The sequence below is a fragment of the Zootoca vivipara genome, chromosome W, assembly GCF_963506605.1.
Source record: "Zootoca vivipara chromosome W, rZooViv1.1, whole genome shotgun sequence".
Lineage (NCBI taxonomy): Eukaryota > Metazoa > Chordata > Lepidosauria > Squamata > Lacertidae > Zootoca > Zootoca vivipara.
Window position 1 is genome coordinate 3,268,499 of NC_083293.1, and position 24,213 is coordinate 3,292,711.

The 24,213-nt window shown below is 48.7% G+C and overlaps 1 protein-coding gene across 3 annotated transcripts in view; it reads right to left on the bottom strand.

Annotated features, from left to right (window-relative positions):
* LOC118079033 (UDP-N-acetylglucosamine--peptide N-acetylglucosaminyltransferase 110 kDa subunit-like) overlaps positions 1–24,213 on the bottom strand; it is a 72,974-nt gene that overhangs the window by 46,271 nt on the left and 2,490 nt on the right. For 2 of the 3 annotated variants that reach the window (XM_060270050.1, XM_060270052.1), the window contains exons 2-8: positions 15,843–16,023; positions 12,703–12,946; positions 10,986–11,054; positions 5,613–5,729; positions 2,798–2,877; positions 1,804–1,999; positions 782–922 (exon numbers count right to left, since the gene is read on the bottom strand). In XM_060270050.1, coding sequence (XP_060126033.1) covers positions 782–922; positions 1,804–1,999; positions 2,798–2,877; positions 5,613–5,729; positions 10,986–11,054; positions 12,703–12,946; positions 15,843–16,023 — 1,028 coding nt within the window. The remainder of the gene's footprint in view (positions 1–781; positions 923–1,803; positions 2,000–2,797; positions 2,878–5,612; positions 5,730–10,985; positions 11,055–12,702; positions 12,947–15,842; positions 16,024–24,213) is intronic. The other variant, XM_060270051.1, reaches the window with a different exon arrangement.

A 24,213-nucleotide genomic window follows, 5' to 3' on the forward strand; every position in this document is an offset into this window, starting at 1 on the left:
CTGAGGCTCAGGGGGGGGGGGTCTGAAGGGGGACTCTGAGCCTCCATTTAACAGACTAAGGCACAGCAATGTGTGCCAGGGCCAGCTAATTAATACTAATACTAATACTAATAATAATAATAATAATAATAATAATACCCTGTTCATCCGAAAATAAGACGTAGCCATAAAATAAGCCATAGCAGAATTTTAAAGCATTCATAGAATCATAGAATCATAGAGTTGGAAGAGACCCCAAGGGCCATCCAGTCCAACCCCCTGCCAAGCAGGAAACACCATCAAAGCATTCTTGACATATGCCTGTCAAGCCTCTGCTTAAAGACCTCCAAAGAAGGAGACTCCACCCCACTCCTTGGCAGCAAATTCCACTGCCGAACAGCTCTTACTGTCAGGAAGTTCTTCCTAATGTTTAGGTGGAATCTTCTTTCTTGTAGTTTGAATCCATTGCTCCGTGTCCGCTTTTCTGGAGCAGCAGAAAACAACCTTTCTCCCTCCTCTATATGATTCTTTTATATATTTGAACATGGCTATCATATCACCCCTTAACCTTCTCTTCTCCAGGCTAAACATACCCAGCTCCCTCCCTAAGCCGTTCCTCATAAGGCATCGTTTCCAGGCCTTTGACCATTTTGGTTGCCCTCCTCTGGACACGTTCCAGCTTGTTCCAGCTTGTCAGTATCCTCCTTGAACTGTGGTGCCCAGAACTGGACACAGTACTCCAGGTGAGGTCTGACCAGAGCAGAATACAGTGGCGCTATTACTTTTACGTACTATTACGTACCTCAAGAGCTTTCCGGTAAAGGCGGACAGCCTCCTCAATATTCCCTTGTTCTCGCTTGATATTCGCCAGGTTATTAAGAGAATCCGCGTGAGTCGGGCATAAGCGGAGCGCCGTGTTGTAGCATTCCTCAGCTTCGGCAACCTGCAAAACAAAACACAAAACAGGGTTTTTACGCGAATATCTTTCGCAGGCTGCGATGGCCCCCGAATCGGGGCCGGATTGAGCTTTGATGCGACCCTCAGCTCCCGAAGGTAATGGGGCCCTTGGTATTAGGGCGGTTCATAAAAAAAAACGTTTTTTGTGAAAATGCCTTCTCCAAAGGCCTTATCTTACTACACAAGAGATTATTTAGCTGTATCTGAAATTTCATGCATATCAGTTAGTATCGTGACCCTGCTCCACTGAAAAACATTGGGTGTTCAGTAGGACAGTTAATAAAAAAAATAGGGCATTTTATGAATGACTTTTTTTAAAAAAAAGCCTACTCTAAATGTTTTATCTTACTACACTAGGGATTATATAACTATATCTGAAATTTCATGCATATCAGTTAATATCTCAACCTTACCTTCCAAGTCCCGGACTGCAGAATCCGGGACCGGCAGCCGTGTGACACCGGAAGTTGCGTCGCTTTGCCCTTCTATGGGCACCAAAAATGGCCGCCGCCGGCTTCAAAAGCCGCTTGTACGCATGTCAGGAAGTGCGTCGACGCAAATTCCGGTGTCGCTCCGCCCATCTATGGACACCAAAAATGGCCGCCGACGACACCGGAAGTCGCGTCTATGCACTTCCGGACATGCATAGATGCGACTTTTGAAGCCGCCGCTGGCCATTTTTGGTGCCCATAGAAGGGCAAACCGGAAAGAAAAAAATAACGGAGAAAATAACGGAGAAAAACGGGAGACGAAGTGATATGGGGGACCACCGGGAAAAGGTAAGTAAAAATGGGGGTTTCCCGGGGAAAATGGGCTACTTGGCAGCTATGCCCCCACCCCAAGGCAAAAGGGCCCCCCGTTTCTTACGCTGCCTTTCTCTTTGAGCGCGTTGGCTAGGTTGCAGTAGGCGTCGGGGAAGTGGGGCTGGAGTTCGATGGCCCGCTTGTAGGTATCAATTGCCAGATCGATCAGCCCCTGTTCGTAATACACACAGGCCAGGTTGCCGTGGACGACGGCGTGGTTGGGACTCAGGCTCAGGGCCCGTAGGTAGGCTGCAACAGCTCTGAAATGAGATCAAGGACTGGGTTCATTTTCATTGTCGCCAGGGTGGATAAAAATCTGATTAATAAATAAATAAAATGGGTTTGGGAGGATGATGAAGAGGATGCCGGCAAGGATTTGATTACAGTCATACCTCGGTTTTTATTGGAGAATAATATATGATCAGAATAATATCGGAGAAAACTGGGTATTGAAAGTTGCTTGACCTAAATCGTATGTCCCTGTTTCCAGCGGCCCTTTAAAGTACGCTTCGCGCAGAGTATACGCAGTCAGAAGTTGACCTGGCTAAGAAAACACCATGGCTCCCTCATGGCTTCGCGACCCGGATCAGCACAGAGATACAGTTTTGTGAGTTTCATTGGTGTCAAGCTGCCGCCTCTTCTCTCTTTGTCAGCACATAGCGAAGGGATCTCCCCGTCTCTCGCTCTCCGCTCTCCTCTCTATGGCTTCTTTCCCCTTCGCTGGCTCTGCCTGCCTCGATGTCTCTGCCTCTCTTATCACTCTCTCCTCTCCCTGACTTCTTTCCCCCTCTCAATAACTAAAAAAAACCCAAACCACCATTTCCCCAGCTGCAGACTTGAGTGCTGGAGAAGACAGCCTCCCCTCCCTGCCAAAAAAGGGCTAGAAGAAGTCTTATATGGCGATTATATCCCAAACCCTATATTTTAACTTGAAAATTAGGGGGTCGCCTTATACGCCCAGTCGTCTTATACGCCAGCATGTACGGTAATGTGATTTTACACAAAACTATTAAAAACCATGATATACGCCCATATAAGCTATACGCCTATGTGCTTACCTGTCAAATATACGTGCCTCTTTCAAGACATTGCCCAGATTGATGTAAGCATCCAGGAAGTTGGGGTCCAGGGTCACCGCCTGAAAATATTTAAGACAACAGATTTTGGTTACTAATATAACAGCATGGTTACTTTGAAGTAAGAGGGTCAACTTTGACCTAGGTTGCCTCCTACCTACCTACCTAATCTACCTACCTAATCTACCTACCTACCCTATCTATCTATCTATCTATCTATCTATCTATCTATCTAATCTACCTGCCTATCTAACTACCTACCCTATCAAATCTATATATCTACATTATCTACCTACCTACCTACCTAAAGGTAAAGGTAAAGGGACCCCTGACCATTAGGTCCAGTCATGACCGACTCTGGGGTTGCGCGCTCATCTCGCATTATTGGCCAAGGGACCTTCCAGGTCATGTGGCCAGCATGAAAAAGCCACTTCCGGCGAACCAGAGCAGCACACGGAAGCGGCGTTTACCTTCCCGCTGTACCGGTTCCTATTGATCTACTTGCATTTTGACATGCTTTCGAACTGCTAGCTTGGTAGTAGCTGGGACCGAGCAACGGAAGCTCACCCTGTCGCGGGGATTCGAACCGCTGACCTTCTGATCAGCAAGCCCTAGGCTCTGTGGTTTAACCCACAGCACCACCTGGGTCCACCTACCTGGGGAAGGCTATCCAGGTCCCGTCAGCAAGGGAGAGGCAGGAGTTGAAACGTAGAACACAAAGGTGGAGATTAGATGGATGGCGGCTAACAGATTGAGGTTGAATCAGAAGGATACTGATAAGCTGGAACGTGTCCAGAAGAGGGCAACCAAAATGGTCAAAGGCCTGGAAACGATGCCTTATGAGGAACGGCTTAGGGAGCTGGGTATGTTTAGCCTGGAGAAGAGAAGGTTAAGGGGTGATATGATAACCATGTTCAAATATATAAAAGGATGTCATATAGAGGAGGGAGAAAGGTTGTTTTCTGCTGCTCCAGAGAAGCGGACACGGAGCAACGGATTCAAACTACAAGAAAGAAAATTCCACCTAAACATTAGGAAGAACTTCCTGACAGTAAGAGCTGTTCGGCAGTGGAATTTGCTGCCAAGGAGTGTGGTGGAGTCTCCTTCTTTGGAGGTCTTTAAGCAGAGGCTTGACAGCCATCTGTCAGGAATGCTTTGATGGTGTTTCCTGCTTGGCAGGGGGTTGGACTGGATGGCCCTTGTGGTCTCTTCCAACTCTATGATTCTATGAATCCTGACAAGACAGAAGTACTGTTTGTGGGGGACAGGAGGCGGGCAGGTGTGGAGGACTCCCTGGTCCTGAATGGGCTAACTGTGCCCCTGAAGTACCAGGTGCGCAGCCTGGGAGTCCTTTTGGACTCACAGCTGTCCATGGAGGCGCAGGTCAATTCTGTGTCCAGGGCAGCTGTCTATCAGCTCCATCTGGTACACAGGCTGAGACCCTACCTACCTGCGGACTGTCTCGCCAGAGTGGTGCATGCTCTAGTTACCTCTTGCTTGGACTACTGCAATGTGCTCTATGTGGGGCTACCTCTGAAGGTGACGCGGAAACTACAACTAATCCAGAATGCGGCAGCTAGACTGGTGACTGGGAGCGGCCGCCGAGACCACATAACACCGGTCCTGAAAGACCTACATTGGCTCCCAGTACGTTTCTGAGCACAGTTCAAAGTGTTGGTGCTGACCTTGAAAGCCCTAAACGGCCTCGGTCCACTATACCTAAAGGAGCGTCTCCACCCCCATCGTTCTGCCCGGACCCCGAGGTCCAGCTCCGAGGGCCTTCTGGCGGTTCCCTCACTGCGAAAAGCAAAGCTACAGGGAACCAGGCAGAGGGCCTTCTCGGTGGTGGCGCCCGCCCTGTGGAACGCCCTCCCATCAGATGTCAAAAAGGAAAACAGCTACCAGATTTTTAGAAGACATCTGAAGGCAGCCCTGTTTAGGGAGGCTTTTAATGTTTAAGAAATTAGTGTATTTTAATGTTTCTGTTGGAAGCCGCCCAGAGTGGCTGGGGAAACCCAGTCAGATGGGCGGGGTATAAATAATATATTATTATTATTATTATTATTATTATTATTATTATTATTATTATTATTATTATTATTATAGAGCTCCCTTGTCACAGCTCAAAATTGGCCGCTGTTTCTTTAATGCTAAAAGAACTAAGTCAGCATGAGTCAGCGGCCTATGGTTATGGGCCCAGTGTTTCTGAGTGTGTGCAGAGTGCAAAACGACTGACTGCATCTCAGCGGGGAGCTGGTAAGTCCTGGTGGTGCATTGAGCCAGGGGCTGTGGGTTGGAGCTGTTGGTGACAAGCTGTAACTGTTTACAGCGAGGCTGGAGGACAAGGAGACATGCAGTCGGCGACTGGAACAGCTCGACTCGCTACACGGCCACAGCAGGCGGCTCACAGAGCGGCTACATTGGTTGCAGAGCCGGGTGGAACCTGAGGGTCAACAAAGGCAGCAACTAGAAGCTGGTGAGTGCCACCTGAGACCATCCAGTCGGACTCTAAAGAGAGAGTCAGGAGAGATTGCTGGAGGCTCTACAGAAGGGGCTCAGTAAGCCCCAGCAGAGATGGCAGATTTCCCATCTTCCCAACTTGGGTTCTGTCTTGGGCTCCAGAGAAGCGGACACGGAGCAATGGATTCAAACTTCAAGAAAGAAGATTCCACCTAAACATTAGGAAGAACTTCCTGACAGTAAGAGCTGTTCGGCAGTGAGTTGTTTGATTAATGCAGGGTATGGTGTTGAGTTCCAGGCCTTCCCATCTAGAGCCCACAAACCCCGTCACAGTTACCTTCTCAAAGTGATGGATCGCCAACCAGATTTCCCCTTGCGCATTGAACACGCAGCCGAGGTTACTCCATGCCACAGCAAAGTTGGGCTGGGTCTCGATGGCTTTCAGGTAGCAGGCCTTGGGAGGGTTCGCAAGGTAGGTAGGTAGGCACAGGGGGGAAGGGGGGCATTTGCACAAAAGACAAGCAAGAGAAAAGTCCCAGTTAGTATCCCTCCTCCGACCGGCCAAAAGTGATCCTGCAGTAGAGGCTCGCTCGCTGGCGCCAAAACTAGCGTGCTGGCGGTTGGTGCTGTGCCGGCGCAAACCGGGACCCGAGTGCAAATCCACCATTGTCAGTTCAGCTGACCCTTTGATATATATATATATATATAGCAATTCTTTCCTAGCAAGCCATTCCTCGGCCAAGGCCGGGGCAGCGGCTTTGGCATTCGCAACCGGCTTCTGATACGCCGCCAGTTTGGATTGTGACACAGTTTGGAGAGATGACCTTGGGGCCTGGCTCTCCCAAATATTCTCCAGCTAAGTCGAGGTGACAGCGGGGCCTTGGTTCTCAAACGCCAAAAACCTTGCTTCCATCCTCTTCACACGGACGAGCAGAGGTTTCCTTTCGGAAGTCACAAAATCCCTTCTACGCAAACGCCTTGGTTCCCAAACGCCCAAAACCCAGCATGGTTAATTCTTCTTTTACAGAAAGGTTCAACCTTGCTGGGATCTTCTTCATATGGACAATAGGGCATTTTATGAATGACTTTTTTTTTAAAAAAATGCCTACTCTAAATGTCTTATCTTACTACACTAGGTATTATAGAACTATATCTGAAATTTCATGCATATCAGTTAATATCTCGACCTTACCTTCCAAGTCCCGGACTGCAGAATCCGGGACCGGCAGCCGTGTGACACCGGAAGTTGTGCCAACGTAACTTCCGGTGTCGCTTTGCCCTTCGATGGGCACCAAAAATGGCCGCCGCCGGCTTCGAAAGCCGCTTGTACGCCTGTCGGGAAGTGCGTCGACGCAACTTCCGGTGTCGCTCTGCCCATCTATGGGCACCAAAAATGGCCGACACCGGAAGTCGCGTCTATGCACTTCCGGACATGCGTAGATGCGACTTTTGAAGCCGGCGGCGGACATTTTTGGTGCCCATAGAAGGGCAGATCGGAAAGAAAAAAATAACGGAGAAAATAACGGAGAAAAACGGGAGATGAAGTGATACGGGGGACCACCGGGAAAAGGTAACGAAAATCGGGGTTTTCCTGGAGAAAACGGCGTACTTGGCAGCTATGAGCTCGACCCTGCTCCACTGAAAAGCATTGGGTGTTCAGTAGAGCAGTTAATAAAAAAAACCTCTTTTTTGAAAAGGCCTTCTCCATAGGTCTTCTCTTACTACACTAGGGATTGTATAGCTCTCTCTGAAATTTCATGCGTATCAATTAATATCTTGACCTTCCTCCACGAATATAGCTGTTGACTTGGCTGTTTTCTTATGACGTGAGGGCAAAAATGTCGATTCAGTGGAGCAGGGTTAAGATATTAACTGATAGGCATCAACTATATAATCCTATAGCTATATAATCTATATCAGGGGTGGCCAACTCCCAAGAGACTGCGATCTATGAATCGCCCTAATGGACAAGCGGTTCCCTTTTGGGAGTCACAAAATCCCCGCTACTCAAAACGCCTTGGTTCCCAAAACGCCAACAACCCGTAAGGAAGCGTTCCGGTTCCTGGAGCTTTTTGGAAGCCAGAGGTTGAATTGTTTTGAACAATTGAACTGCCGGCAATTGTTTCTGGGGCGCCTGCGCCAATCAGAAGCTGTGCCTTGCGTTTCCAAACATTTCGGAAGTCCGACGGGCTTCCAGAACAGAGTGAGTTTGGTGCTTTGGTTTTTGCAATTTGGTGCTTTTGTTTCGGAGGCTTTTTCGATTACAGTGGGACCCCGGCTTACGAGCTCCTCGACATCCGACGTTTTCGAGTCATGAGCGGGAAAAGTGGCCGCGCACTTACGATTTTCCCGACATCCAAACGGAAAACCCGTTTGCGGCTAGATGCGGTTTCCTCGACTTACGAATTTTTCCGTTTCCAATGCATTCCTATGGGAAACCGCTTTTCCTATGGGAAACTCGACTTGCGAAGTTTTCCGCCTACGGGTGTGCATTCGGAACGGATTAAATTCGTAAGTCGGGGTCCCACTGTGTTTTGTTTTTGTGACTGTGTGGACAGCTACTGATTGTGTGACTGCAGAAATGGATTTTTAAAAAGCCGCCGCCCCCCCCCAATCCAAATACTGTATATTCCTGCATATAAGACTACTTTTTAACCCAGGAAAATCTTCTCAAAAGTCTGGGTCGTCTTATACGCCAGGTTGCATTTCTTATGCGGCGAGTATATCCCAAACTCTGTATTTTAACTGGAAAAGTTGGGGGTCGTCTTATACGCCCAGGCATCTTATACACCGGAATATACGGTAATGACTATCTTGAAGGTCAGGGGGGGGGGAATTACTTTTAATTTTTATAATCTGCAATGCTCTTATTTCTCGCATAGCACAGTACATTGTTGCTTTCCTTTTATGGATCCGTGATCTCGTTAGATAGCAAAATTCATGTTCAATGGCTGTTTTGGGGGTTGTTTTTAAAAGTCTGGAATGGATTAACTCTCTGGTTTCGGAACGGATTCGGTTTGAGAACCAAGGGACCGCTGGAATAGAAATTGCAATAGATTACAGGGGTGGCCAACTCCCAAGAGACTGCGATCTACTCACAGACTTAAAACTGGCAGTAATCTACCCCCTTTTGGGGGGTTCGGGTCAAAGTTGTTGAGTTTTTTCAGGGAGGAGGTAAAATGTTGAGCTTTTTTTAGGGGAGCTAAATAGTTGTTCAGCTTCTTTGGGGGGGAGCAAACGATCTACCAGTGATCTACCGGTAGAGCACGATCTACCTGTTGGACATGCCTGCAATAGAAGACCCAGGATGCTTCATGAAAGACACGGTCTCTCTCTCTCTTTTCAAGAACAGAAAACGGGCTCTCCGCCCCTGAACTCACCTGTGTAGGATGCACACCTGAACGTTACCTTCACAACCTCAAATGACAGCTTTGCACGAAGGTGCCGGTCCCTGCAATGCAAGCGCGAGAATTCGCCGGCGCCCCCTAACAGCACGTCACTCGCGCCCTGGCTGCCAACTGCCACGCTTTTTGCCGCAATGCCCCTGGGTGCTGTGAGCGGCCAACCAGAACAATTCATCTGCCGGACAGGCCCACACAGAAACTGGGGGGGGGAGGGGTCCCTTAAAAATTCGCGCCAGAAACCTCGACGCATCGCGACCCAATTTTTGCCGAGAGGCCTAGAGGGAGCCGCCTGGGTGAAGATGAATCGTCCGGCCCGCCGTTCACAAGGGCCCCCATTGCACGCCGTGCGCGTTTTCGCTGCGCCGCCTTGGCGCTACCGCAGGACCACAGCGCGTCATCGGCAGAGCAGAACGCTGCAATCCAAACAAAGAAGGAAAAAGGATCAAAAAAATTAACCACCGGGAAGAGTTAGGTGCTTTTAGCTATAAGTCCTTTCCCAATTACCTCTCTTAAATCTTAAGGTACTTTTTTTTACGTTTACGTGGCTACGACTATCAATTGCTCTCTTAACCTTACTCGCTCGTACAGAAAATACTTAAGCAGTTTCCAAAGCCACAAGACAGAAGATTCAGGCACGGAACAAATGGTGTTTTTGTGTTGTGGCGGTTACAAACCCGTTACCATATTTCTCATGTCAGTTTTCGGTGCGTTCCTTCCTGGAAGAGGAAGAGGAGAGTCTCTGCTTTACATCCAGCCCGCGAGCTCCCTCTCCATCCTTACGCATGGAAAAGGTTTTCCCCCACCTGAAACCTTCTAAATGTAGTATCAGTGGTGGAGAACCAAAAACGAGAGAGAAAATAAAACAAGATCATTAGTAAAGAGTTCCAAACAAAGCAATCAAAAATCTCGGGGTACGTCCTAACACAGGGGTGGGGGGGTCTGTAACGGGGGGCATGCAGAAGGGAAAGGGGTTAATGGGGGGGGGGCAACAGTAAACTGGAAGAAAGGCTCCGAAACTCCCGAAACGATTGAAATTTCAATTCGGGTGGGAAAGGTTGTGCTGGTTTGGTCTCACAAATGCGCTGATGGCCAAAGAAATACATTGCCGTTTGTCCAGAATATATATATAGATGTATTTCAAAACCCACCCACCCACCCACCGGTTTAATGGAGTTCTCGCAAAAAAAAACAGAATAACACTTTCAAGCTAGGCGGGTCTCTCCAGAGCTCTGAAACAAAGAAACCTAAGGCAGGCGCAGTGTCTCGGCCGATGACCGGCCACGCTAGAAGCTGCAGTGGCGTGCGATTCGAGTTAGCTGTCCGCCTGGCGCGTCGGAGAAGGCGTTTGGACACCACACACCCCCATTCAGAGTCGATGCAATGGGGCTGCCCCGAGCGGCCGCCTGCCCAATCGGTGCTTGGAACTTGTCCAAGAGCGGATTCTCCCAGAAACCAGCCTTTCTCCTCTCCCCACCCCGCCCCGCCCAGAACGGCAACCAGTCGGAAGCTACACTGCTGACGCACCCCACTCGGACGCTGGCGCGTGGGGGCTGGAAGCGAAGGACCTCCCTCTGGAGTTACTCCCCGTTCCTCCGCGCCCCGGCAGCTGCGTTAAGGTGGCTTGTAACAAGGCAAATTTGGGGTCCCGTTGGAAAGGCCTCCCCCGCTTGGCGGAGAGCCGTTTTGGGGTCCGAATTATTCTGCTAGACTGCTAGAAGCCACCTTCCCACTCTCGGCCGCACGTTTTTCTTTCATCAGCTCATCTCCCGAGCAAACCAGCCACGTCGCTCGACCCTTTGGGCAAAGGCAACATTTTTTGAAGGAAGCAAACCGGGAGCAGGAATGTTTGCCAGCCTTTCTTCCACTGTGGAAACGGAGAGAGGGGTGGGGGGTGGGGAGTTTAAAGAATAGTCTTTTTTTTCCAATGCCATATTCAGAAGGAAACATTCGATAAGGTTCTTCTCCACTTACAAGCCGCAAAGGCCTTTAGAAGAGCGGCGCCTGCTTCTCACACAGGAATCGCGGACTATGTCAGCAGGCAAGCCTCAGTTTGGAAGGAATGTTTCTTTCCAGATCAGAGAATGAGTCACATCACAAGAGTCTCGTTCTGCAGCAAGACTCAACGTCTTAAAACCAAGTATTAATGGGGGGGCCCCGCAACTACGCTGGGGGAATTCGAGGCCTTCGGCTTTCTCAGCCATTTCCCGGGAGTCTCGCAGGTCAGCAGCGGCGCATCGAAGACGTGGCGCAAGCATTCACATTCTCAAAAGACTGATGTTTTAAAACGCATAATACAGAACACCTACCTTGGCTTCTTCCAAGCGACCCAGGGCTTTGAGCAGATTCCCCAGGTCACTACGTACGCAGTACAAGTCCTGGAAATTGAAACGCATTGGGTCAGTCCCCAAAAAAGAGGCAGTGGCAACATCAAAAGATCATATACGGTGGGGCCTTGGTTCTCGAGCAGCTTAGAATCATAGAATCATAGAGTTGGAAGAGACCACAAGGGCCATCCAGTCCAACCCCCTGCCAAGCAGGAAACACCATCAAAGCATTCCTGACATATGGCTGTCAAGCATCCGCTTAAATACCTCCAAAGAAGGAGACTCCACCACACTCCTTGGCAGCAAATTCCACTGTCGAACAGCTCTTACTGTCAGGAAGTTCTTCCTAATGTTGAGGTGGAATCTTCTTTCTTGTAGTTTGAATCCATTGCTCCGTGTCCGCTTCTCTGGAGCAGCAGAAAACAACCTTTCACCCTCCTCCATATGACATCCTTTGATATATTTGAACATGGCTATCATATCACCCCTTAACCTTCTCTTCTCCAGGCTAAACATACCCAGCTCCCTCCTGGGCCGTGTTCAGAAAGTGGCGGTGGGGGATGAGTGTTCGGACCCCTGGGCTCTCACTTGTGGGGTGCCTCAGGGCTCTCTGAAAGATCTACATTGGCTCCCAGTACGTTTCCGAGCACAGTTCAAAGTGTTGGTGCTGACCTTTAAAGCCCTAAATGGCCTCGGTCCAGTATAGCTGAAGGTGTGTCTCCACCCCATCATTCTGCCTGGACACTGAGGTCCAGTACCGAGGGCCTTCTGGCAGTTCCCTCGTTGCAAGAAGCCAAGTTGCAGGGAACCAGGCAGAGGGCCTTCTCGGTAGTGGCGCCTGCCCTGTGGAACGCCCTCCCATCAGATGTCAAAGAGAAAAACAGCTACCAGATTTTTAGAAGACATCTGAAGGCAGCCCTGTTTAGGGAGGCTTTTAATGTTTAATAGATTATTTTATTTCATTTTTCTATTGGAATCCGCCCAGAGTGGCTAGGGAAACCCAGCCAGATGGGCGGGGTATAAATAATAAATTATTATACCGTTAAGTCCAATCGCAAACAACTCTGGGGTTGCAGCGCTCGTCTCGCTTTACTGGCCGCGGGAGCTGGCATACAGCTTCCAGGTCATGTGGCCAGCATGACTAAGCCGCTTCTGGTGAAACCAGAGCGGTGCGCAGAAATTAGGAAGATTAAACCTTAGGAAGAACTTCCTGACAGTAAGAGCTGTTCGACAGTGGAATTTGCTGCCAAGAAGTGTGGTGGAGTCTCCTTCTTTGGAGGTCTTTAAGCAGAGGCTTGACAGGCATATGTCAAGAATGCTTTGATGGGTGTTTCCTGCTTTGCAGGGGGTTGGACTGGATGGCCCTTGGGGTCTCTTCCAACTCTAGGATTCTATGAAATGCCATTTACCTACCCGCCACAGCGGCACCTCTTGATCTCCTTGCACTCGCCACCTCCCACTTCCTAAGAGACTTGGTCCTTTCTGAATAAGAAGAGCCAGCTGCAAAGCTTTCAAATCTGAAGGTGGAATTGCTTTTGGAATTGCGCCGGTTCAAAGCCGCAACTTAGAATCATAGAATCATAGAGTTGGAAGAGACCACAAGGGCCATCCAGTCCAACCCCCTGCCAAGCAGGAAACAGACTTAAGATTTTGGAGAATACTTGGCCTTCCCCCCCCCCCCCGGTGGAATTCAACTTACAGGGTTGTACTGCAAGGCAGAGACGTAGGCCTGCACCGCTCCTTCCATGTCGCCTGCAGCAACTAAAGCAGCGGCGAGGTTGATGTATCCGTCAATGAAGTCCGGCTTGAGGCGCAGGGCGTGCCGATAGTGCTCAATCGCCTCCTGCAGCTGGCCCCGTTCCTTGTACACGTTCCCCAAATTGGAGTAGGCTTCGGCCAGCAGCGGATTCTGCTTGATTGCCAAAGTGCTGAAGTGAGCGGACCTGGGGGGGGGGAATGCAGTATCGTCTGGCATTTAATCTAATAGGTACTTTCTTTTTAAAAAATATATATTTTTTATTATTAAATTTTCTCTTTTATAATGAAGCACAAACAAGAATTATTCAATTTTACCTTTTACATTCCTCTCACCCCACCCCGCGACTTCCCTCATCTTCCCTTTCTGGTTTGTTACAAACGTTTTTGTTTTCTGCATGTTGATGTACTTTAAATATTGTTACCTTATCTTCCTTTTGAACTGATTGGTTCAAAATTGGGAAAGGAGTACGACAAGGTTGTATATTGTCTCCCTGCTTATTTAACTTATATGCAGGATTCATCATGCAAAAGGCTGGACTAGATGAATCCCAAGCCGGAATTAAGATTGCCGGAAGAAATATCAACAACCTCAGATATGCAGATGACACAACCTTGATGGCAGAAAGTGAGGAGGAATTAAAGAACCTTGTAATGAGGGTGAAAGAGGAGAGCACAACATATGGTCTGAAGCTCAACATCAAAAAACCCAAGATCATGGCCACTGGTCCCATCACCTCCTGGCAAATAGAAGGGGAAGAAATGGAGGCAGTGAGAGATTTGACTTTCTTGGGCTCCTTGATCACTGCAGATGGTGACAGCAGTCACGAAATTAAAAGACGCCTGCTTCTTGGGAGAAAAGCAATGACAAACCTAGACAGCATCTTAAAAAGCAGAGACACCACCTTGCCGACAAAGGTCCGTCTAGTTAAAGCTATGGTTTTCCCAGTAGTGATGTATGGAAGTGAGAGCTGGACCATAAAGAAGGCTGATCGCCGAAGAATGGATGCTTTTGAATTCTGGTGCTGGAGGAGACTCTTGAGAGTCCCATGGACTGCAAGAAGATCAAACCTCTCCGTTCTTAAGGAAATCAGCCCTGAGTGCTCACTGGAAGGACAGATCCTGAAGCTGAGGCTCCAATACTTTGGCCACCTCATGAGAAGAGAAGAATCCTTGGAAAAGACCCTGATGTTGGGAAAGATTGAGGGCACTAGGAGAAGGGGACGACAGAGGACGAGATGGTTGTATGTTTAGCCTGGAGAAGAGAAGGTTAAGGGGTGATATGATAGCCATGTTCAAATATATAAAAGGCTGTCATATAGAGGAGGAGGAGTTTGGATTTGATATCCCGCTTTATCACTACCCAAAGGAGTCTCAAAGCGGCTAACAATCTCCTTTTCCCTTCCTCCCCCACAACAGACACCCTGCGAGGTGGGTGGGGCTGAGAGACTTCAAAGAAGTGTGACTAGCCCAAGGTCACCCAGCAGCTGCATGTGGAAGAGCGGAGACACGAACCCAGTCCCCCAGATTACGAGTCTACCGCTCTTAACCACTACACCACACTGGCTCCCTAGGAGGGTGAGGAGGGTGAAAGGTTGTTTTCTGCTGCTCCAGAGAAGCGGACACGGAGCAATGGATTCAAACTACAAGGAAGAAGATTCCACCTAAACATTAGGAAGAACTTCCTGACAGTAAGAGCTGTTCGACAGTGGAATTTGCTGCCAAGAAGTGTGGTAGTCTCTCCTTCTTTGGAGGTCGTTAAGCAGAGGCTTGACAGGCAGATGTCAAGAATGCTTTGATTGTGTTTCCTGCTTGGCAGGGGGTTGGACTGGATGGCCCTTGTGGTCTCCTCCAACTCTATGATTCTATTATATGTGCCAGGGGTGGGGGAAGGAGAGGATGGGATATGTCATGGATCGACACAGGGGGGTGGCAGTCACAGGGATTAGCCGGGGGTCGCTGGTACGTGATCCCCTGGGCGGGTGCAGGTCCCTGGGAAGCGGCCTGGTCTCGGATGTGCGATCTCCGAGTTGAGCTTGGTTCCCTGAGGAGCGGCTTGGTCTCGGGGCGGTTTGCTCTCTGTTGGAGGTGTGGTCTCCGGGGCATGAGGGATTGTGGGCGTGTGTTTGTCCATTGTTCGTTGAATGTCCAATTTTGTTGACCGCAAATCCAGGTTTTTACCTGTGTTCGGTGTGTCAGCTGGTCAGTGCAAGTACATAATGACCTGCTCACATGTGAGTTTTAGGTTGTGGCCAAATTTCAGGACGATCGGGTAAGTGCTTGTTGGAGAAAAGTGGGGAATAACACACATGTGCCTTCCCCGTTTTTATATACAGTGGTGCCTCGCTTAACGAATGCCCTGCTTAACGAAATTTCCACTTAACGAAAGGATTTTTCGAGCGGAGGTTGCCTCACTAGACAAATCCGTTTTACGAAAAATTCGTCTAGCGAATCGCGGTTTCCCATAGGAATGCATTGAAATTCAATTAATGCGTTCCTATGGGCAAAAAAAAATCAAAAAAAAAATCAATGCATTCCTATGGGATTCGGTAGATGAATTTTCCGTTATAAGAAAAGACCCGTGGAACGAATTAAATTCGTCTAGCGAGGCACCACTGTAGATAGATTGGATTTGATATCCCGCTTTATCACTACCCTAAGGAGTCTCAAAGCGGCTAACGTTCTCCTTTCCCTTCCTCCCCCACAACAAACACTCTGTGAGGTGAGTGGGGCTGAGAGACGTCAGAGAACTATGACTAGCCCAAGGTCACCCAGCAGCTGCATGTGGACGAGCGGAGACGCGAACCCGGTTCCCCAGATTACGAGTCTGCCGCTCTTAACCACTACACCACACTGGCTATAAAATCAAACAGTAACGAAATTGCCTCCTGAATACGAGTCAGGATCCAATTAAAACCCAATTAGATGGCCCCAGCCTCCGTAGTTCTCGAAGCTACGAACTTGAGTTTGACCAAACTGCGGGAGGCAGTGCAAGACAGGAGTGCCTGCGTGCTATGGTCCATGGGGTCACGAAGAGTCAGACACGACTAAACGACTAAACAACAAGAACAACAAGCCTCCTACCTGTCCAGCCTGCGACACTGGAAGTGAATGGATGAGAGCAGCAACAGGACACCAGTGTTGTCGGGCTCCTGTCTCCACAGTTGCATGCAGTGCCTCTCGGCCGCTTCGAAGTCCCCTGCCTGGTACTCCCGGTGAGCCAACTCTGCCAGCCCTTGGAAGGAAAGCAGACGTTTTGTTGGTTCTGAAGGATCACCAAGACATTCGGAGGGGGGGGGGGAACAAAAAGTTAGAAGGGGGGAGGCAAGAGCCGACAGACGGTGGCGTGCAAAAAAAAAGGGGAAATATGCTTGGTGGGATGCAAAACTCCAAGGGGGTCTGCAGGGCGAACGCAAACAGATCGGCTAAATGTCAAAAGTAGGGGTCAGCAAACTACCGTTCACACCATCCCTGACCCCTGGTCCGGCTAGCTAGCAATGATGATGATCTAGAACAGTGGTGGCCAAACTCGGCCCCCCAGCTGTTTTGGGACTACAGTGCCCATTGTCCCTGACCACTGGTCCTGTGAGCTAGGGGCGATGAGAGTTGTAGTCCCAAAAGGGCTGGAGGGCCAAGTGTGGCCACGCCTGATCTAGAACAGTGGTGGCCAAACTCGGGCCCCCCCCAGCTGTTTTGGGACTACAGTGCCCATCATCCCTGACCACTGGTCCTGTGAGCTAGGGGTGATGGGAGTTGTAATCCCAAAAGAGCTGGAGGGCCAAGTTGGGCCATGCCTGCTCCATGGTAAAGGTGGAAGGGTAAAGCACTGGAAGAAAATATAGAGCAACAAAAAGGACCTGAAAGTATATACTGTACAGTGGTGCCTCGCTAGACGAATTTAATTCGTTCCACGGGTCAATTTGTGTAACAAATTTTTCGTCTAGCAAGTCCCAGTTTCCCATAGGAATGCATTGAAACTTAATCAATGCATTCCTATGGGCATTCCTATTGATCCCCTTCATGGATCAATGCCCCCCTTCATGGATCAATGCCTTGTCGTGGCGAAGGGGCTTGAATAACTCAGAGAAGCTATGAGCTATGCCATGCAGGGCCACCCAAGATGGACAGGTCATAGTGGAGAGTTTTGACTAAACGTGATCCACCTGGAGAAGGAACTGGCAAGCCACTCCAGTAACCCTGCCAAGAAAACTCCATGGACAAAGACAACAGGCATATAAAAGTTATGACGCTGGAAGATGAGCCCCTCAGGTCGGAAGGCGTCCAACATGCTACTGAGGAAGAGCGGAGGACAAGTACAAGTAGATTCAGAGCTGATGAAGCGGCTGGGCCAAAGCCGAAAGGATGCTCAGTTGCGGATATGCCTGGAAGCGAAAGGAAAGTCCGATGCTGTAAAGAAAAATATTGCATAGGAACCTGGAATGTAAGAACCATGAATGGAGGTAAGCTGGATGTGGTCAAAAATGAGATGACAAGAATAAATATCGACATCCTGGGCATCAGTGAACTAAAATGGAAGGGAATGGGCGAATTCAGTTCGGATGACTATCATATCTACTACTGTGGGCAAGAATCCCGTAGTAGAAATGGAGTGGCCCTCATAGTCAACAAAAGAGTGGCAAAAGCTGTAATGGGATGCAATCTCAAAAATGACAGAATGATCTTGATACGAATCCAAGGCAGACCTTTTAACATCACAGTAATCCAAGTTTATGCACCAACTACCGGTGCTGAAGAAAGTGAAATTGACCAATTCTATGAAGACCTACAACACCTTCTAGAAATGACACCAAAGAAGGATGTTCTTCTCATTACAGGGGATTGGAATGCTAAAGTAGGGGATCAAGAGATAAAAGGAACAACTGGCAAGTTTGGCCTGGGAGTTCAAAATGAAGCAGGGCAAAGGCTAATAGAGTTCTGTCAAGAGAACAAGCTGGTCATCACAAACACTCTCTTCCAACAACACAAGAGACGACTCTACACATGGATATCACCAAATGGGCAGCATCGAAATCAGATTGATTATATTCTCTGCAGCCAAAGATGGAGAAGCTCTATACAGTCAGCAAAAACAAGACCTGGAGCTGACTGTAACTCAGATCATCAGCTTCTTATAGCAAAATTCCAGCTTAAACTGAAGAAAGTAGGAAAAACCACTGGGCCAGTAAGATACAATCTGAATCAAATCCCTTATGAATACACAGTGGAAGTGAGGAACAGGTTTAAGGATTTAGATTTGGTGGACAGAGTGCCTGAAGAACTATGGATGGAGGCTCGTAACATTATACAGGAGGCAGCAACGAAAACCATCCCAAGGAAAAGGAAATGCAAGAAAGCAAAATGGCTGTCCAACGAGGCCTTACAAATAGCGGAGGAGAGGAGGCAAGCAAAATGCAAGGGAGATAGGGAAAGATACAGGAAACTGAATGCAGATTTCCAAAAAACAGCAAGGAGAGACAAGAGGGTCTTCTTAAATGAGCAATGCAAAGAAATAGAGGAAAACAATAGAATGGGGAAAACCAGAGATCTGTTCAAGCAAATTGGAGATATGAAAGGAACATTTCGTACAAAGATTACCATAATCAAGGACAAAAGTGGTAAGGACCTAACAGAAGCAGAAGACATCAAGAAGAGGTGGCAAGAATACACAGAGGAATTATACCAGAAAGATATGGAGGTCTCGTACACCCCAGATAGTGTGGTTGCTGACCTTGAGCCAGACATCTTGGAGAATGAAGTCAAATGGGCCTTAGAAAGCACTGCTAATAACAAGGCCAGTGGAAGTGATGATATTCCAGCTGAACTATTTAAAATTTTAAAAGATGATGCTGTTAAGGTGCTACACCCAATATGCCAGCAAGTTTGGAAAACTCAGCAATGGCCAGAGGATTGGAGAAGATCAGTCTACATCCCAATTCCAAAGAAGGGCAGTGCCAAAGAATGCTCCAACTACCGCACAATTGCGCTCATTTCACACGCTAGCAAGGTTATGCTTAAAATTCTACAAGGCAGGCTTAGGCAGTATGTGGACCGAGAACTCCCAGAAGTGCAAGCTGGATTTCGAAGGGGCAGAGGAACCAGAGACCAAATAGCAAACATGCGCTGGATTATGGAGAAAGCTAGAGAGTTCCAGAAAAACGTCTACTTCTGCTTCATTGACTATGCAAAAGCCTTTGACTGTGTCGACCACAGCAAACTATGGCAAGTTCTTAAAGAAATGGGAGTGCCTGATCACCTCATCTGTCTCCTGAGAAATCTCTATGTGGGACAAGAAGCTACAGTTAGAACTGGATATGGAACAACTGAGTGGTTCAAAATTGGGAAAGGAGTACGACAAGGTTGTATATTGTCTCCCTGCTTATTTAACTTATATGCAGAATTCATCATGCGAAAGGCTGGACTAGATGAATCCCAAGCCGGAATTAAGATTGCCGGAAGAAATATCAACAACCTCAGATATGCAGATGACACAACCTTGATGGCAGAAAGCGAGGAGAAATTAAAGAACCTTTTAATGAGGGTGAAAGAGGAGAGCGCAAAATATGGTCTGAAGCTCAACATCAAAAAAACCAAGATCATGGCCACTGGTCCCATCACCTCCTGGCAAATAGAAGGGGAAGAAATGGAGGCAGTGAGAGATTTTACTTTCTTGGGCTCCTTGATCACTGCAGATGGTGACAGCAGTCACGAAATTAAAAGACGCCTGCTTCTTGGGAGAAAAGCAATGACAAACCTAGACAGCACCTTAAAAAGCAGAGACATCACCTTGCCGACAAAGGTCCGTCTAGTTAAAGCTATGGTTTTCCCAGTAGTGATGTATGGAAGTGAGAGCTGGACCATAAAGAAGGCTGATCGCCGAAGAATTGATGCTTTTGAATTATGGTGCTGGAGGAGACTCTTGAGAGTCCCATGGACTGCAAGAAGATCAAACCTCTCCATTCTGAATGAAATCAGCCCTGAGTGCTCACTGGAAGGCCAGATCCTGAAGCTGAGGCTCCAATACTTTGGCCACCTCATGAGAAGAGAAGACTCCCTGGAAAAGACCCTGATGTTGGGAAAGATTGAGGGCACTAGGAGAAGGGGACGACAGAGGACGAGATGGTTGGACAGTGTTCTCGAAGCTACGAACATGAGTTTGACCAAATTGCGGGAGGCAGTGCAAGACAGGAGTGCCTGGCGTGCTATGGTCCATGGGGTCACGAAGAGTCGGACACGACTAAACGACTAAACAACAACAACAACATGGGCTCCGGGGGATGGCGGCCCTGTCCGATGCCGGCTGTGTGCGAGGCGGCAGCGGGGAGCAGCTCACTTCTCCCGGCCGCTGCCTCGCCTGCCTTTCCCGGCATGGGGCGCAGCTTCGGAAACCTCCGAAGCTGCGCCCCATGCCGGCTGTGCGCGGTGAGAGGCGGCGGGGGGAGAAGAGCTTCTCCCGCCGCCGCCTCCCGCCTGTCTTCCCCGGAATGGGGCGCAGCTTCGGAGGTCTCCAAAGCTGTGCCCCATGCCAGCTGTGCGGGGCGAGAAATAAGCAAGCTCTAGCTGAGGGCCTCACTCTCCTGAGGGCCCCCAAAAAAAATAAAACGGAAAAAAACCTGGATGTACATTTCCAAAATAGAAGACAATGTGAGTTTCCAAATGCGAAGGTTTTCCAGTGCCCCAAATCTACTAGGATCTGAGCACACCTGGGTTTCGTATAGCACTATAGATGCTGTGGATAATGATCTCCAAAAAGTGAATCCGAAATGCCCCATGTGGTTGACATTTCATCCATTCATTCTGCTTCCATTACAAAGCAATGCATTTTTAGAAATGGAAATTTCTCTTAACAAAACGGTAAAAAAATTCCACCCCGCTTCGCCAGTCCGCAATAGAGGTAGGAACAATGAGGTGCAGCTTGGGGGGGGGGGGGGAGGGAGAGAGTGAACCTGCAACCCCAGATGAGAAGATCTAAGAAGTGTAAATCTGCTTATCTGTACGCCCCAGGGGGCGGCTTGGTCAAGCTGCTGCCCTGCCTAGTGACTGTATTTTTCCGTGTATAAGACCGTAAGGTAAAGGTAAAGGGACCCCTGACCATTAGGTCCAGTTGCGGACCACTCTGGGGTTACGACGCTCATCTCGCTTTACTGGACGAGGCGGTGTTTGTCCGCAGGCAGCTTCCGAGTCGTGGCCAGCATGACTAAGCCGCTTCTGGTGAACCAGAGCAGCGCATGGTCAAAGGCCTGGAAACGATGCCTTATAGGGAACGGCTTAGGGAGCTGGGTATGTTTAGCCTGGAGAAGAGAAGGTTAAGGGGTGATATGATAGCCATGTTCAAATATATCAAAGGATGCCATATAGAGGAGGGTGAAAGGTTGTTTTCTGCTGCTCCAGAGAAGCGGACATGGAGCAATGGATTCAAACTACAAGAAATTCCACCTCAACATTAGGAAGAACTTCCTGACAGTAAGAGCTGTTCGACAGTGGAATCTGCTGCCAAGGAGTGAGGTGGAGTGAGTCTCCTTTGGAGGTCTTTAAGCAGAGGCTTGACAGGCATATGTCAAGAATGCTTTGATGGTGTTTCCTGCTTGGCAGGGGGTTGGACTGGATGGTCCTTGTGGTCTCTTCCAACTCTAGGATTCTATGATTCAGAGTCATGTGGCCAGCATGACTAAGCCGCTTCTGGTGAACCAGAGCAGCGCATGGAAACACCGTTTACCTTCCCGCTGGAGCGGTCCCTATTTATCTACTTGCACTTTTGACGTGCTTTCGAACTGCTAAGTTGGCAGGAGCTGGGACCGAGCGACAGGAGCTCACCCTGTCGCGGGGATTCAAACTGCCAACCTTCTGATCGGCAAGCCCTAGGCTCTGTGGTTTAGACCACAGCGCCACCCGCGTCCCATATAATTTCTTTAATTCTTGATTTCCTCAACATCTAATTGGAGGGTGTTCCACAGGGCGGGCGCCACCACCGAGAAGGCCCTCTGCCTGTTCCCTGCAACCTTACATCTTGCAGGGAGGGAAGTGCCAGAAAGCCCTCGAGAGAGGCGTCTGGGGTGGAGAAGCTCTTTCAGGCCTACTGCGCATAGGCTCTATAGGCAAAGTGAATTCAACAAAGGCGTTCATTTCGCGCATGAAAAAGAGAGCGCAAACGAGTGGAAAGAAGAAAAAGTGCCTCAATTTCAGCTCCCCCTCCTGCTCCTATTTATTTGCCTTAGTGCAGGCTTCTCCAAACCTTGGCCCTCCAGATGTTTTGGACTACAATTCCCATCTTCCCCGATCACTGGTCCTGTTAGCTAGGGATCATGGGAGTTGTAGGCCAAAACATCTGGAGGGCCGCAGTTTGGGGGTGCCTGGCTTAGTGGAAAGAAGAAGCTCCCCTAAAAATGAAGATTTGCAGCCAGACAAAATATCTATTTCAATATTTTCCCAGAGTGGCTGGGGAAACCCAGCCAGATGGGCGGGGAATAGGTCAAGCATTCCCAAACTTGGCCTTCCAGCTGTTTTGGGACTAAAACTCATATCATCCCTAGCTAACAGGACCAGTGGTCAGGGATAATGGGAATTGTAATCCCAAAACAGCTGGAGGGCCAAGTTTGGCCATGCCTGGTGTAGGCGAAACTGACGGGAAGAATCCGGAACCAGTGAGATCAAGCCTTCCACAAAGACTGCAATAAAGTCAAATTGCATTAGAAAGACAACTCTAAGCAATCGACATCGCTATCACGGTGATCTGAAGATTTGCCAGAAGAAATACAGGATGGGAAATACAGGATGGGCACAAGAAATACAGGATGGGCACAAATACAGGATGGGAGACACCTTGCTTGAGAGCAGTACATGTGAAAAGGATCTAGGAGTCCTGGTAGACCACAAACTTGACATGAGTCAACAGTGCGATGCAGCAGCTCAAAAAGCCAATGCAATTCTGGGCTGCATCAATAGGAGTATAGCATCTAGATCTAGGGAAGTAATAGTACCACTGTATTCTGCTCTGGTCAGACCTCCCCTGGAGTACTGTGTCCAGTTCTGGGCACCACAGTTCAAGAAGGAGACTGACAAGCTGGAACGTGTCCAGAGGAGGGCAACCAAAATTGTCAAAGGCCTGGAAACAATGCCTTATGAGGAACGGCTTAGGGAGCTGGGTATGTTTAGCCTGGAGAAGAGAAGGTTAAGGGGTGATATGATAGCCATGTTCAAATATATGAAAGGATGTCATATAGAGGAGGGAGAAAGGTTGTTTTCTGCTGCTCCAGAGAAGCGGACACAGAGCAATGGATTCAAACGACAAGAAAGAAGATTCCACCTCAACATTATGAAGAACTTCCTGACAGTAAGAGCTGTTCGGCAGTGGAATTTGCTGCCAAGAAGTGTGGTGGAGTCTCCTTCTTTGGAGGTCTTTAAGCAGAGGCTTGACAGCCATATGTCAAGAATGCTTTGATGGTGTTTCCTGCTTGGCAGGGGGTTGGACTGGATGGCCCTTGTGGTCTCTTCCAACTCTATGAGTCTATGATTCTATGAAATGGCGACCGAATTCAGGATGGATAATGGAATAACTTTCGGGAATGACATCACTAGAATAGAAAAGGACACAAAATGCATGGAAGGCAAAATGGAAGTTTATAAAAAACCATAGGGCAGAAGGGAGGCTCAGCAGAGCCAACTAGATTTGATAGGAGCGTATGAGGTCATGCAATGCAACTACCGTATATGTCAAATGAATAAAAATTATTCTTATTTTTAGAAAACAGATGGGCGAGGTATAAATAATCAATTTATCATCATCATCAGTTGTTGTCATGGTTGTCACTATGGTCAGGCATAGGCAAACTCAGCCCTCCGACTGTTTTGAAACTACAGTTCCCATCATCCTTGACCACCGGTCCTGGTAGCTAGGGATTATGGGAGTTGTGGTCCCAAAACATCTGGAGGGCCCAGTTTGGGGGTGCCTGGGGGCAAACTCGGCGCTCCAGATGTTTGGAGACTACAACTGCCATCATCCCTGCCCCCCGGACCTGTTAGCTAGGGATGATGGGAGTTGTAGGCCCAAAACAACTAGAGCAGGCACCCCCAAACTACGGCCCTCCAGCTGTTTGGAGACTACTACTCCCATCATCCCTCCCCCCACCGGACCTGTTAGCTAGGGATGATGGGAGTTGTAGTTCCAAAACAACTAGAGCAGGCACCCCCAAACTGCGGCCCTCCAGATGTTTGGAGACTACAACTCCCATCATCCCTGCCCCCCGGACCTGTTAGCTAGGGATCATGGGAATTGTAGTCCCAAAACAACTAGAGCAGGCACCCCCAAACTGCAGCCCTCCCGATGTTTTGGACTACAATTTCCATCATCCCTGACCACTGGTCCTGTTAGCTAGGGATCATGGGAGTTTTAGGCCAAAACATCTGGAGGGACGTAGGTTGGGGGTGCCTGGGTTAGAGTGGTGCATTAGGCCCTTGAGCA